The sequence below is a fragment of the Stegostoma tigrinum genome, chromosome 3, assembly GCF_030684315.1.
Source record: "Stegostoma tigrinum isolate sSteTig4 chromosome 3, sSteTig4.hap1, whole genome shotgun sequence".
NCBI lineage: Eukaryota > Metazoa > Chordata > Chondrichthyes > Orectolobiformes > Stegostomatidae > Stegostoma > Stegostoma tigrinum.
The window spans coordinates 31,953,650-31,969,176 of NC_081356.1; the positions used below are offsets into that span (position 1 = coordinate 31,953,650).

At 41.3% G+C, this 15,527-nt stretch overlaps 1 protein-coding gene and 1 long non-coding RNA gene across 5 annotated transcripts in view; one reads left to right on the forward strand and one right to left on the reverse strand.

Moving 5' to 3' along the window:
- Positions 1-337: 337 nt before the first annotated feature.
- Positions 338-4,586, reverse strand: LOC125450889 (uncharacterized). Of its 3 annotated transcripts, none has more exons than XR_007247166.2 (4): positions 4,500-4,586; positions 3,145-3,267; positions 2,182-2,305; positions 338-1,182 (listed from the first exon to the last, which is right to left on the reverse strand). It is a non-coding gene; the product is annotated as an uncharacterized LOC125450889 (long non-coding RNA). The 3 variants fall into 3 exon arrangements; XR_007247168.2 differs by lacking the exon at positions 4,500-4,586 and adding an exon at positions 4,284-4,425; XR_007247167.2 differs by lacking the exon at positions 4,500-4,586 and adding an exon at positions 4,156-4,272.
- Positions 4,587-4,669: 83 nt separating this feature from the next.
- hsdl2 (hydroxysteroid dehydrogenase like 2) overlaps positions 4,670-15,527 on the forward strand; it is a 127,904-nt gene continuing 117,046 nt past the window's right edge. Inside the window, exon 1 of one of the 2 annotated variants that reach the window (XM_048527217.2) lies at positions 4,670-5,025. In XM_048527217.2, the coding sequence (XP_048383174.1) occupies positions 5,009-5,025 (17 nt within the window). In that variant the 5' untranslated portion in view covers positions 4,670-5,008. The remainder of the gene's footprint in view (positions 5,026-15,527) is intronic. The other variant, XM_048527216.2, reaches the window with a different exon arrangement.

The window sequence follows — 15,527 nt, forward strand, 5'->3', positions numbered from 1 at the left end:
GCCAAAGTACTAACACATAGTGTGATACTTCATTTGCCAATTATTTGCCCATTCTGCAAGTTTATTAATGCCCATCTATAATTTGGTTGTTGCTTCACCCCACACTAATTTGAAATCACCCACAAATTTAGAAACTTGGCTTTCATTCTAAAGATATAAGGAACTGCAGATGCCAGAGAATCTGCGATAACAAGGTGTAGAGCTGTATGAACACAGCAGGCCAAGCAGCATCAGAGGAGTGGGAAGGCTAACATTTCGGGCCTAGGCCCTTCTTCAGAAAGAAACTGAGATTGCTGAAGAAGGGTCTAGGCCCGAAATGTCAGCCTTCCTGCTCCTCTGATGCTTCTTGGCTGCTGTGTTCATCCAGCTCTACACCTTGTTATCTTTCATTCCAAAGTTCAGGTTGGAATTGTCTTGCTTGAACAGCTGCAGTCCCAACGCTGATTCTTGTGAAGCAGAACTTCCCACCTTCCCCTCCACTGAATAACTACACTTCAATCTCACTCTGCTTTTATCTTGAAGCTAATTAACAATCCAATCTGCCACCTGTCTCCTGACTGAACATGCTTTGACCATTTCATTATTCTGAGCACCTTATCAAAGAGCTTTTGAAAATCTAAATAAATTATATCTAGTCCATTACTTTTGTTTGCTTAGAGATAGTAGGAACTGTCGATGCTGGAGTCTGAGATAACAAGTTGTGGAGCTGGAGGAACACAGCAGGCCAGGCAGCATCAGATGAGCAGGAATGCTGACGTTTCAGGTGTGGAACCCTTCGGGCAGGTCCAGACCCGAAATGTCAGGTTTGCTGCTCCTCTGATGCTGCTTGGCCTGTGTTCTTCCAGCTCTACACTTTTGTTTGCTTCCCCTGTTAACTCGTTAAAAAAAACAATAAGGTTGGCCTGAGATAGTAGGAGCTGGAGAATCTGAGATAACAAGGTGTGAAGGTGGATAAACACAGCAGGCCAAGCAGCATCACAGGAGCAGGAAAGCCGACGTTTCGGGCCTTGACTCTTCTTCAGAATAGCAAGATTTCCCGTTTTGGAATCTTAGTCCTACATATTTCTGCACATCACCTTTATTGGCTTTACATTTCATTCTCTTCATCTTTGTCTCTTTCTTGTTCCACTTGGCAGATTGAATTTGCAATGTTTCCAGTTGGCAGCTTTTATTTTTCCTTTCCTGTGTGAGAATGTAAACTATTATCATGAATGTGGAAGTTTCTGAATATCCACATTTAAAGTGAAAATACAACTCAATCCATAAAAGTTAAATAATTACTGAAGGCTACACAGGTTGAAATAAGAATGGTCAAAAGGTAAGTTTTGAAATGGAGAAAATGATGTATGACTCATTAAACGTGTCAGCAGAAGTTGATAACGCCTGAGCAAACATGAAATGAATCCTTAATAAATACCAACAGAACAACAGATGCTGCAAATCAGAAACAAAAACAGAAATTGCTGGAATAGCTCAGCAGGTCTGGCAGTATCTGTGGGGGGAAATCAGAGTGAACGTCTTGGGTCTGGTGACCCTTGCTCAGAACTCAATTAAGTCAGTTAATCCAAAATGTTAACTCTGATTTTTCTCCACAGATGCTACCAGATCTGCTGAGCTTTCTAGCAATTTCTGTTTTTGTTTAAGTCGTGAATTCTTTCTTTTTTAGTGAGATTAATAAATACAAAAAGCTAAGAGGCAATATAGAACATAGAACATTACAGCACAGTACAGGCCCTTCGGCCCCCGATGTTGTGCCGACCTGTCATACCGATCTGAAGCATATCATCTAACCTACACTATTCCACGTACGTCCATATGCTCATCCAATGACGACTTAAATATACCTAAAGTTGGCGAATCTACAACCGTTGCAGGCAAAGTGTTCCATTCCCTTACTACTCTCCGAGTAAAGAATGTGCAACAATAATTCCACTGAATAAAACATAACTATACGTCATTCTTATTTTACAATATTTATTACAGGAAGCTAGCACTGGAGTCGTACACTATCACCAGCCCTGCCCAATTAAATTCTACTCTTTCCTGTAAACAACTAGAGTTTTCATATTTACTAAAGGCTGTGTGTTGACATTGTGAAATTATATTTAATCTGAATTATACATTATTCTCAGAATGACGTAAGCACACTTTCAAAGCTATCTTTAAAAATTGTAATGTTACCGTTGAAAGAATGGCATTTTCTGGTTGTTCCGTTATGTAATTAACCACAAAAAGCTGAGCATAGAGTCACTGGGAAGACTTGATGGATGAGCTGTTACAATTCTCATGAGACTCTCGTGAACTCCTATTTAGAGTTGAGATGATGAAGAAGTGAGATTTGCAAGATTATAAAGTAAGTAATGATTTTCCACCCTGAAATCATTTTCCTCAAAGAGGAAAAATTTCACAAATCTGTTGGATCAAACTAAAGTATTTTGATTACAAGAAACAAAGCACATTCAACTACACTGTCTAAACAGTAGAAGAACATTTAGAGAAAGCTATGCAAATCATACAGGGCTCTGATCAGATTTCATTTGGATTACTTTATCTGGTCTTTGTTGTCAAAATATAAGAGCAATATTAATGTTCTTCAGGTGGTGCAAAGAGGATCCACTAGGTTAATTCTTGGTGTTGTTCCTAAATCATGATGATCGACATGGGCCTTCCATGTGGAACACAGTCATAGAAACATAGAATCCCTACAGTGTGGAAACAGGCGATTTGGCCCATAAAGTCCAAACTGACTCTCTAAAGAGCATCTTACCCAGACCCAGGCCCCAACCTATCTCTGTAACCCTGCATTAACCACAGTCAAACCATTCAGCCTGCACATCCCTCAACACGATGGACAATCCACCTAACCTGCACATCTTTGGACTGTGGGAGGAAAGCAAAGCACCCAAAGGAAACCCACTCAAACACAGGGAGATGGTGAAAATTCCACACAGACAGTGGCCCGAGGGTGGTGTTGAACCCGGGTCCTTGCTGCTGTAATACAGCATGGGAACAGACCCGTAAATCCAATTTGTCTATGCTGACCAGGTTTCCCAAACTAGTCCCCACTTGCCTGCGTTTAGCCCACATCTCTCTAAACCTTTCCGATTCACATGTCTAAATTTTTTAAAAATGTTGTAACTGTACCTGCGTTTACCACTTCCTCTGGCAGTTCATTCCATTTATGCACCATGCTCTGCAACGGTGTTCAAGTGGTGATTTTCGAGGGACATCAAAGTTAGGCAATGGAGAAAGTAATCCTAGAATATTCTGTTGAATCAAATTTAATAGTTGTATTAACAAAAATCATGGATTCAAACTGGTAAATTGAGTGATATCCTCAAGTTACTTGCGCAGAATATTTAAGCGAACAAAAGTAAGCTGTCAGACAGGGTTTTACAGAAGTCAGTACAATTTAGAGGGATAATAAAATGTGAGGCTGGATGAACACAGCAGGCCAAGCAGCATCTCAGGAGCACAAAAGCTGACGTTTCGGGCCTAGAAGGGTCTAGGCCCGAAACGTCAGCTTTTGTGCTCCTGAGATGCTGCTTGGCCTGCTGTGTTCATCCAGCCTCACATTTTATTATCTTGGAATCTCCAGCATCTGCAGTTCCCATTATCTCTGATACAATTTAGAGGGATGTTGGTTTAAGATGAATCCAAGGCTGAAGTGACTAATCACGGCTGACAACTGGATCACATGGAGGGCAATGTGTATGGAATGAGCTGCCAAATGAAGTGGTGTAGCTTGATACAATTATAACAGATAAAAGATATTTTGATGGATGCATCAAGGGTAAGAGTTTAGAAGATATGAACTAAAGATTTGCAAATGGACTAGGATTAATTTAGGATAGCTGATCAGCATGGAAGTGATGGACCAAGGGGTCGGTTTCCGTGCTGTAGAATTGTATGACTCTAATTCAGCACACTACTGCTACTGTATTTTAAAACCAAGCCCTCCGGCAGAAGTTAGAGATCTCTTTTTGAAGAACATGGTATAATTCATTCCAAAACACAGACCACAACACTCCCATCCAACCGCAAATTATGCGATCATTCTTCTAACTTCCGCTTACAATGACTACAGTCCTAAAAATACTAAACAGTAAAATAATTTAGAATCTACTTAAATGCGTTACATAAATTGGAAAGTACAAGGGAGGTGTGATTTTCTGGTAATGTCCCTCCACTCAGTCTGGAGATATAGACTAATGTTCTGATATCGAATCGATTCTCAACGTGGCAACTCTCGAAATCCGAAGTCGTAATGGGAAAGAAGTCACCTGCTTCCACCACGCTCATTAGGCAGCTTGTCGTGCAGTCGTAGTTACCCTATCTCTGAGCTTAAAAAAATCTAAGTTCATATCCCACCTCCTGCAAAGGTATGCAATAATATTTCTAGTACAAGTTACTTTAAAGAAACCGACAAATTGGAAAACTTGCCTAATTCCTTTAAAATACTTTGCAGAACAGGTATTGAAATTGATAACCGAAATTACAGTTTCAAGTTCGCCACAGGAAGAAGTGCAACACATTGCTGACGCGCTACCCTTCCATAACACCCAGTGCTCTCGCGTGATGAACTGCCAGGAGGAAATGGAGCAAAAGCCGGCTGATTGACGTTTCATTTAACCAATCAACGGGTCCAAAATTGTAGCAACGTTCGAAACGGAACGTTAGTTTGGAATTTCTGCGAATAAGTGACAGTGGGGTGTAAGCGGAAGTAAAATAATCTTTGATTTCATGCTATAAATTATTAGATTTATCAGTAACATTTATGAAACACTTCAGATAGTTGCTATGCCCTAATCTAACGCGTTTTGACGTTGAGGTGGAGTTATGTTGAACGATACATTTACCGAAAAAAGTGGAGCAAAGAGCGTAATGAAAGTGGGATTTTCACTGAGTTTCATTGATTAGTCCTTATGACTCCCACCCCCTTGTTCAAATCGACAGTCAGTTTCTGACTAAGGCCGTTTCTGTACCCTTCAGCACTATTGTTCTGAAGATGTTGCAAAACACGGGGTAAGCAAATACTTGCAAATATGTGAACAGTTTATAAATATTCAGAAGCTGGAAAGAAGGCAGGCATAATAACGGACTAAACTTTGCTGATTGCTTTTTAAATTAAACATTTATTGTTTTTGCACGATTTTTGTTCTGAAAGTTTATAGTTTTTCTCCTTCAAATGCTAACTACTTTTTAAACAGGAAAGATAGTGACACCTAGGACAATACAAATTTATAGCTACAAATCTTAGTGTGAAATTGTAACGTTTAAAAATATGTATAGGTGGTAAATAGTGAAGTCTGCTTTGTTTTAAAGTGCTATCCGATTAGGTGGGGTTGGTACAACCTTGTTTAATTTCCTTCAAGGAAAGTAAGTCTAAGAGTGGGGTGATTGTTACACACTGATCATTACAAAAGATGTGTAAAGTGAGTGTGGGGGGGAAAAAAGGTTTATTTGTTAATCCTTATTTATAATGTATACCTACATTCTAAAGGGGTTTGGTTACCTTGATCATAATACTGAAATTAGAATGTAAATAAGCTGCTCCGAAACGTCAGCCTTCCTGCTCTTCTGAAGCTGCTTGGCCTGCTGTGTTTATCCAGCTCTACACCTTGTTACCTCATTCTCCAGCATCTGCAGTTCCCCAAGCTATTTGACTTGGCCAGAACAGTCAAAACTACAGAACTCCAAAATAAGCTTCGGTTGCAAGATTAGAAAATGTTAATCAAAGCAAAATACTGCAGATACTAGGAATTTGAAGTATACACAGAAAATGCTGGAGAAGCTAGGGTCTGTCAGCATCTGATGAGAGGATAACAGAATTTACACGTCAGTCCAATACCACACTACTGGACAAAAGAAGATGTAGAGTCATATTGGACTTGAAACATTAAATCTGTTTCTCTCTCCACAAATGCTGCCAGACCATCGAGTTTCTCCAGAAAATAATGTTACACATTTGGCTGGTAGAATGTTGGAAAATGGACTATATTTGCATCAAAAGTCAGTGATTCTCTGCTGCTATGCTCGGGGTTGAAGAGGGAATTCCCTGAAATCTTAGCTACCCTACAACATTGGTACAACATTGAATAGCTGAGCTTTTCAAGCAATACAAATCCCAGGAACAAAAAACAAAGTTCCTGGAAAAGCTCAGCACGTCCGGCAGCATCTGTGGAGGAGAAAAAAGAGTTAACGTTTCGAGTCCGGTGACCCTTCCTCAGAACTGGATCTGAGGGCCACCGGACTGGGAACGTTAACTCTTGTTTTCTCCTCCGCAGATGCTGCCAGACCTGCTGAGCTTTTCCAGGAACTTTGTTTTTGTTCCCGATTTTAGCATCCGCAGTTCTTTTGTCTTTTTTTGAGTACAAATCCCAGGTCTGATCTTTATTCTGGATGGGGATGCTTGTTGAGTCAACTGACCACAAAACAGGTTGGTGTCGGGGTCAGCTTGCGCTCCATTTTCTTTTTGAATGCCCTAAGATACGGATATTGCTTCGATTCAGGAACCCATGTTAGGAACGAACATGTTACGCACTGATTTTTCTGCCATCCCTGTCCCAGTGCTGTTGACTGCAAGATTTTTATTCTGCTGTCACTTTGATAACACAAATAGAGTTAATTGTTGTTATTCTTGTGACCATCACTGATTCATGGCTACACTGAGACGAAAGCGGAGAACTAAATATTCCAGAGTATGTGGCTTTTTGAAAGGATGGCCGAGTAGGAAAAGGCAGTCTGTTATCGTGGACCGAGTAGAGATTTTAGCAGCAAAGAAAGTTGAAAAATAACGGTAGATGTTTAAGAAAATAATTGACGGCTTGCAATAAAGCAAGTCCCAGTGAAGAAGAAGGATTCCAAGAAGGAGATAAACCAGCCATGGTTAACTAGGGATGTTTAGGATATCATCAAATTGAAAGGAAAATCATAAGAGTATGGCAAAGATTGGTGGTAAACCAGAGGATTGGGAAAGGTTTGAAAACAAACAAAAGATGACCCAAGAAAAATATAGAGTGAGAAGATACCCTTTGAGGGTAACTTGCGCATGACATCCAGACAGTCGGCAAGCATTTCTTTGAATATATTAAAAGGAAAAGAGAGGCTGACGTTAAAATGGCTGGCCAGTGATCTACACGGGGGGGGGGGGGGGTGCGAAAAGGAGAAAACATAGAAGCAACGGTCTATGACCGTTTTTTGTGTGGGAGGTAGATTTCTTTCGGGAAGCTTCTGTTCCAGGCTGGATTTTAGTTTCACTCTCTCTCTAGTTATTATCCAGTTAATGACATGTTAAAAGTTCTGAAAAAGGATCTGTGTCTGTGAAATTAAGTAAAAGTCTCCAGAGGTCTGCAGAAGCTGTTTGTATTGACTGGTGATTTTGGAATTAAAGCAAGAAGTATGGTTCAAAGTGCCTGTATTACAACCCAACATCCAAGGATTTGCTGAAGGATTTTTTTTTAGTTGAAACAGTTATTAAACTCGCAAATTTTTTTTTCGTTTTCTTATTTTCTCCCTTAAGTCTGTCCGTCAGTGTGAAAATGGAAGCATATGATCAAATACAGTTGGGCTTAGATTGTAGTTACTAAAATAGTTTGTCTTTTCATTTATCAGTGTTCTATTGCAGTTGCATTCTTAATAAATTGTTAATGCTTGTATAAGTTATAACCAAGATGTTCAAGTTCGGTTATTTGTGAAGTCTCTGGTTGGGAGCAGTTGAGCGATTTTGTCATAGTCAATATTTTAATTTCACCGTGTTGCAAATCCACTGATGGTGGGGCTGACTTAGTTTGGCCTGCTATGCCTATGTCATAACAATTTGTATAAACAATTACAAAAGCTGTTAGTGAAGTCAGCTTTGGAGGACTGGATGGCATTGACTTTGCATCATTCTCACTTGTCCTGATAGGAGTTAACTTTGTCTTCTCAAATATCACAATTTCACAGTATCAGATAAAGTAGCTCGAGCATTCGTTCCTCACTCATGGAGTCTGTTTGAAATATCCAATGGCAGGACAATATTCCCAACATTGAGGTTGTTGCATGGCATGGCATACCTGGCACCAAGTGTCTGCTTCTCAGTGCTCTGTGTCATTGGATCAAGGAGGATTGCAGGAATCCAATGGAAATGCTCTAACCCCAACTGGGGACAAGAACCACATTACAGGACCTTTCAAATTTAGGATCTACAAGTGATTTGAGAGCCTACCTCACAGCTTGAAAACCACATCCCGATACAGAGAGAAATACAACCTCGGAAAGACTCAAGCCACAAATATGCAACTTTATTATATGTTTCTCTTATTGTAGAACATTTTTGAAGTCTTTTTAGAGTTGCCAGTTGAACACTGAGCAGGATAAAGGTCACCTAATGGTTGGGGGAAGGAGTTCTAAAGGCAACAAGACAGATGGCTTGAAAAGAAAGAAGGATCAAAATCATCTACAAAATAATGATATGTATAGTTTGTTAATGGTGGGATTTCAATAACTCAAAGAAAAAGAAACTTTCTTGGTTTCATTTTTACCACTGAGTTAGAATCCGTGAGCTTAAATCTCACTCCAGAAACCTCTGCACAACACTGCAGTGTTGAGGAAGTAGTATTGTTAGGGGTGCCGTATTTAGATGTGATGTTAAAATGAGACCATGATTATCGAAGGTCCTATAGTAGTTTTTAAAGAGCAGAGGAACTTCCTGCCTTACGCCTGGAAGATTAAATGGGCGAAAGGTCTTCCTTCACCTGAAGTAATTTTGTGATCACTGCTGGTGCAAGGTGTGGCCTAGAATTCAATCTGTTGAGAACTGTGCATACTTGAAACTTGAGTCAACTAGTACTACACAATTGACTTTCTTCTCCTCAGCTCAATTTTTCCTTTTGTTTTAAACAATAGAACACTTTCAGGCTATTAAAAACATTATATTTGATTGAAATAAGTCCAATTGTGAGAAATTTACTGTACCAGTCCAGTAAACAAAGAGGGTGACAAAGAAACACAAAAAAGCAGCAATCCAAAAGAAACCAGTTCAATTCTATGTTGATGGAACTTCCCTCACTTAGATGCTAAAATCAAACATGCATCCTCACTGATCATGCAACTGTTTGCAAGAAATATTAATGACTTGGAGGAAAGAAGTTGATGTTGTCAGATTTGCAGATGACACCAAAATAAGTGGGAAAGCAGTTGTGAGAGGGATTCAAACAGGGAGACATTGATAGGTCAAGTACTTGGGCAAAATGTTAGCAAATGGAGTATAATGTAGGAAAATGAGAAGTTGTGCAGTTTGGAAAGGAAGGAAAATATAGAATATTAGTCAAATAGAGAGAAGCTGCAGAAAACTGCAACACAAATGGGTTCGGGGATTACTTGTACATGAAATACAGAAAGCGAGCACAAAGGTGCAGCAGGTACTCAGGAAGGCTAATGAAATGCTGGCCCTTAGTTCAAGTGCATTGGAGTATTAACTTAGGGAAGTCTTGCTGCAGTGTACAATGTGCTGGTGAGACCACATCTGGAGTACTGCAGGCAGTTTTGGTTCTCTTATTTTAAGAAAAGCTATCAGTTAATTGGAGGCAGGTCAGTGTAAAAGACTGCCAATTTAAGACTGAGATGAGGAATTTCTTCTCGGATTCGTTCAGCATAGAATTAGGTCCTTTGACCCATCATGTTTGTGCTGACCAACAAACACTAAACAACAATAAACAAAAAAAAACAAAATGACTGCAGATCTCGAAATCAGAACCAAAAACAGAAATTACTGAAGAAATTCAGTAGGCCGGCCAAATCTGTGGAGAGAAAGCAGAGCTGACATTTCGGAAGAAAGGTCCAGGCCCGAAATGTCAGCTTACCTGCCCCTCTGAGGCTGCTTGGTCTGCTACGTTCAACCAGCTCTACACCTTGTTATCTCAGATTCTCCAGCATCTGCAGTTCGTACTGTCTTTAAAATTTCAGGTCATTGGACAGTTTCTGATTTTACATAGAACATAGAACGTTACAGCACAGTACGGGCCCTACGGCCCTCGATGTTGTGCCGACCTGCCCTACCAATCTGAAGCCCATCTAACCTACACTATTCCATGTACATCCATATGCTTGTCCAGTGACGACTTAAATGTACCTAAAGTTTGCAAATCTACTACCGTTGCAGGCAAAGCGTTCCATACCCTTACTACTCTCTGAGTAAAGAAACTACCTCTGACAGCTGTCCTATGTCTTTCACTCCTCAATTTAAAACTATGCCCCCTCGTGCTCGCAGTCACTATCCTAGGAAAAAGGCTCTCCCTATCCACCCTATCTAACCCTCTGATTATTTTATATGTCTCAATTAAGACACCTCTCAACCTTCTTCTCTCTAACAAAAACAGCCTCAAGTCCCTCGGCCTTTCCTCGTAAGACCTTCCCTCCATACCAGGCAACATCCTAGTAAATCTCCTCTGCACCCTTTCCAAAGCTTCCACATCCTTCTTATAATGCGGTGACCAGAACTGTACACAATACTCCAAGTGCGGCCGCACCAGAGTTTTGTTCAGCTGCAGCATAACCTCTTGGTTCCGGAACCCGATCCCTCTATTAATAAAAGCGAAAACACTGTGTGCCTTCTTAACAACCCTGTCAACCTGGGTGGCAACTTTCAAAGATCTGTGTACATGGACACTGAGATCTCTCTGCTCATCTACACTACCAAGAATCTTACCATGAGCCCAGTACTTTGCCTTCCGGTTACCCCTACCAAAGTGCATCACCTCACACTTGTCTGCATTAAACTCCATTTGCCACCTCTCAGCCCAGCTCTGCAGCTTATCTATGTCTCTCTGCAACCTATAGCATCCTTCGTCACTATCCACAACTCCACCGACCTTAGTGTCGTCTGCAAATTTACTAACCCGTTGGATTGGAGATAGTTCAGAGGAGGTTTACTTGGCTGAACCTGAAATTGTCTTGAGTATAAATTGTATTGGCTGGGCTGGTTTTCACTGTAGTTTAGAAGAACATAGAACAGAGAACATAGAACAATACAACGGAGAACAGGCCCTTCGGCCCTCGATGTTGTGTCGACCTGTGAACTAATCTAAGTCCCTCCCCCTACACTATCCCATCATTATCCATATGCTTATCCAAGGACTGTTTAAATGCCCCTAATGTGGCTAAGTTAACTACATTGGCAGGCAGGGCGTTCCACGCCCTTAGCACTCTCTGAGTAAAGAACCTGACTCTGACATCTGTCTTAAATCTATCACGCCTCAATTTGTAGCTATGCCCCCTTGTACAAGCTGAAGTCATCATCCTCAGAAAAAGACTCTCACTGTCCACCCTATCTAATCCTCTGATCATCTTGTATGTCTCTATTAAATCCCCTCTTAGCCTCCTTTTCTCCAATGAGAACAGACCCAAGTCCCTCAGCCTTTCTTCATAGGGCCTGCGCTCCAGACCAGGCAATGTCCTGGTAAATCTCCTCTGCACCTTTGCCAATGCTTCCACATCCTTCCTGTAATGGGCCGACCAGAACTGCACGCAATATTCCAAATGAGGCCGCGCTAGCGTTTTGTACAGTTGCAGCGTGACATCACGGCTCCGGAACTCAATCCTTCTACCAATAAAACCGAACACACCGTAAGCCTTCTTAACAGCACTATCAACCTGGGTGGCAACTTTCAGGGTTCTATGTACATGGACACCAAGATCCCTCTGCACATCCACACTACCAAGAATCTTTCCCTTGACCCGGTATTCTGCCTTCCTATTATTCCTCCCAAAGTGAATCACCTCACATTTATCCATATTAAACTCCATTTGCGACATTTCAGCCGAATTCTGCAGTTTATTCAAGTCTCCCTGCAACCTGCAACACTCTTGCACACTGTCCATCATTCCACCGACTTTAGTGTCATCTGCAAATTTACTAACCCATCCACCTATGCCTGTGTCCAAGTCATTTATAAAAATGACTAACAGCAGTGATCCCAAAACAGATCCTTGAGGCACACCACTAGTAACCAGACTCCAGGCTGAATATTTTCCATCAACCACCACTCGTTGCCTTCTTACAGAAAGCCAGTTTCTAATCCAAACTGCTAAATCTCCCTCAATCCCGTGCCTGTGTATTTTCTCCAATAGCCTATCATGTGGAACCTTATCAAAGGCTTTACTGAAGTCCATGTACACCACGTCAACTGCCCTTCCCTCATCCACATGCTTGGCCACCTTCTCAAAAAACTCAATGAGGTTTGTGAGACACGACCTGTCCTTGACGAATCTAATCTCTGCTGACTGTCTCCAATCAAATTGTTGCGTGCTGAATGATTATAAATCCTATCTTTTATAATCCTTTCCAAAACTTTTCCTACAGTAGAAGTAAGGCTCACAGATCTATAATTACCTGGGTCATCCCTACTGCCCTTCTTGAACAAGGACATAGCATTTGCAATCCTCCAGTCCTCTGGTACTCAACCTGTGGGCAATGAGGACTCAAAGATCAAGATCAAAGGCTCCACCACCTGCTTCCTAGCTTCCCAGACAATCCTCGGAAAAATCCCATCTGGCCCAGTGTAATTTATCTACCTTCACACCTTCTAGAATTGATAACACCTCCTCCTTACTAACCTTAATCCTTTCAATTCTAGTAGCTTGTAGCTCAGTCATCTCCTCTACAATATTCTCCTGTTCGTCAGTGAAAACAGATGAGAAATAATCATTTAGCTCCTCTCTGATCTCCACAGGGTCCACACACAATTTCCCACTTCTGTCTTTGACTGGCCCTATTCCTACCCTAGTCATCCTCTTATTCCTCACGTACCTATGGAAAGCTTTAGGGTTCTCCTTTATTCTGCCTGCTAATGTCTGCTCATGTCCCCTCCTTGCTCTTCTTAACTCTCGCTTTAAATCCTTACTGGCTAATCTGTAACTCTCCATCGCCTCATCTGAACTATCTCGTCTCATTGTCACATAAGCCTCCCGTTTCCACTTAACAAGAGATACAATTTCTTTAGTAAACCACGGTTCCCTTACCTTATCACTTGCTCCCCGCCTGACAGGGACATATCTATCAAGGACACGCAATATCTGTTCCTTAAACCAGCTCCCCATTTTGATTGTCCCCATCCCCTGCATTTTGCAAACCCATTTTATGCCTCCTAAGTCTTGCCTAATCGCATTATAATTGCCCTTCCCCCATCCGTAACTCTTGCCCCGTGGCATGTTCCTATCCTTTTCCATCGCTAAAGTAAACATGACCAAATTATGGTCACTCTCTCCAAAGTGCTCATCTACCACTAAATCAAACACCTGGCCTGGTTCATTATCAAGTACCAGATCCAGTGTGGCCTCCCCTCTTGTCAGCCCTTTGACATACTGTGTCAGGAAACCGTCCTGCACACATTGGACAAAAAAAAGAGTCCAGATGATGTTATTTGAAATATTTAATTTCAAAGCATTTGTAAATCAACAGAAAATTTTCCAGTTGTTATCTGGCAACTTTTCCATGGCTATGATATGAAGCTGTGACTACCATAAGTTGAACTGAACCTGTTGAATGCAAATATGTGGCTGGATGTTCACATGAATTTTTGGAGTAATTGAGTCAGTGTGGCAGAGAAGGATGTCACCCATTCAAATAAAATCATGATTATTTCTACTTTCATCATTTCCTTGGGGCAGCAAGTTACAGGTCATTGCTAATTGCTACATAAAATTGTTCTTCCTCACATGCCTCCTGTTTGATCATGAGCACCACAAAGGTTGTTCACGATGTTGCCAGGCTTCTGTCTGTTGGCATTGTTGATCAGATGGTGAAGGTTGTTGATGGCTTCACATATTCCGACTTTGAAATCTCCAGCAACCTGTCACTTGACGCCGTTATCAATCCACGCATCACAAAAGCTGCAGATGTTACATCCAAGCCGATCAAGAGTGTGGACCCACAGCGAACACCAAACTGCAAGCTCGTTAAGTACGCACGTTCAGTGCACTCTTCTCCAGGGGAGACCCCTAGAACATATACACTGGGTAGGAGCAAGGGTTGAAAGATTCCACCTTCAGTGTCTGACATGGATCCTCAGCATCTCCTGGCATGGTCACCAATCCGGATCCTGCAGCGTACTAATTCCATCAGAATATGGTCGTTGCTAAACCAAAGTGGCTGAGCTGGTTCAGGCATGTTCAACACACACATTGTGGTTGTCAAAGACCTTATGTATAGTGCAGTGGCTACTGGGTCATATCTCCCTGAGCATCCGTACCTTTGCTCCAAGGCATCCAACATGGAGAACATCCACTGACAACTGAGAAAGTGGCTGATGACTGTAATGTCTGGAAGCTGTCAATTTGCAGAGACATTGGAAGAGATGAGCAAAAGTGATAAACTCAGCTGTCTGAGAATAGGCTCCAGTAGGCTGTGGATTTAGTGAATCATGTACCTTTTCAGCCCATTGATCTCTGCAGCCCCTCTTTGTTTAGCTACACTGATTGCTGAACACAGCGTCGCCTGCCGCAATGCAAGACATCATCTTATGAGAGAGGAGACTGCCACGAATGGATCACAACCTCAGGATGTACCAAAAGACTGTACTATGAAGCAAATTCTTTTTAAATGTCACAATCATTGCAATGTAATAAACATTTGTGCATAATAAACTCCTGCGGATAGCAATGTAATATTGACCTCGATGATCTGTTTTAGTGATATTTATTGAAGAATTAAATATTGATTAAAGACACTAGTGGTGCAGTTATTTAAGGAGATGGTGTGAGATCCTATATGTTTGTCCAAGAGGGAACGCTGGGGCCTTAGTTTGCTCTCTACCTGAACAATAGAACCTCGAAAGAGCATCAGCCTAGGTTCCTTTGCTCCAGTCTTCGTTGTGGTAATTCTGACTGCGAGGCAGAACTACCATCAAAGGTTACATTGGTAAAACTCATGTTCTGTGCTTCACAGCCAGCACTGCACCTTTTCGACCTTGAATCGAATTTTTCTACATGGCTGTGCTGTTTGCTGGATAAATTTGCTGAGGCACTGAGGGTTCTTTCTGTAAGTCTTTTTAAAATTACGTTGTCAGACCATAGAGATTAATTATCATTTCAAATGTTTTCCACATTTCGTTGGCCTGCTCAATGGTCTGAAGTTGAGGGCCGACAGAAGTTATTCCACAAAAATACAAGGACGATTGATTAATTGCAAGAAACCACGGCGTGTGGTAATGTAGAATAGTGAGTGCCTAAGCTTGCAGTCTTCTATGAAACATCACTATATTGCAGCCATATAACAACAACTTGCATCCTTTAGTACATTTTAATGTAGTTCGAACTTTCCAAAGACTCCTCATTGGAATGTTATCAAGCCAAATATGATAACAAGTTGAGAAAGAGATATTGGTGCAAGTGACCCAAGCTTGGTGGAATATTTAGGTATTAAGTGCTGTCTTAAATGAAGAGTGAGTTGGTTGAGATATAAGGGGTTTAGACCATAGACCATAAGACATAGGAGTGAAAGTGAGGCCATTCGGTCCATCAAGTCCACTCCGCCATTTAAATCATGG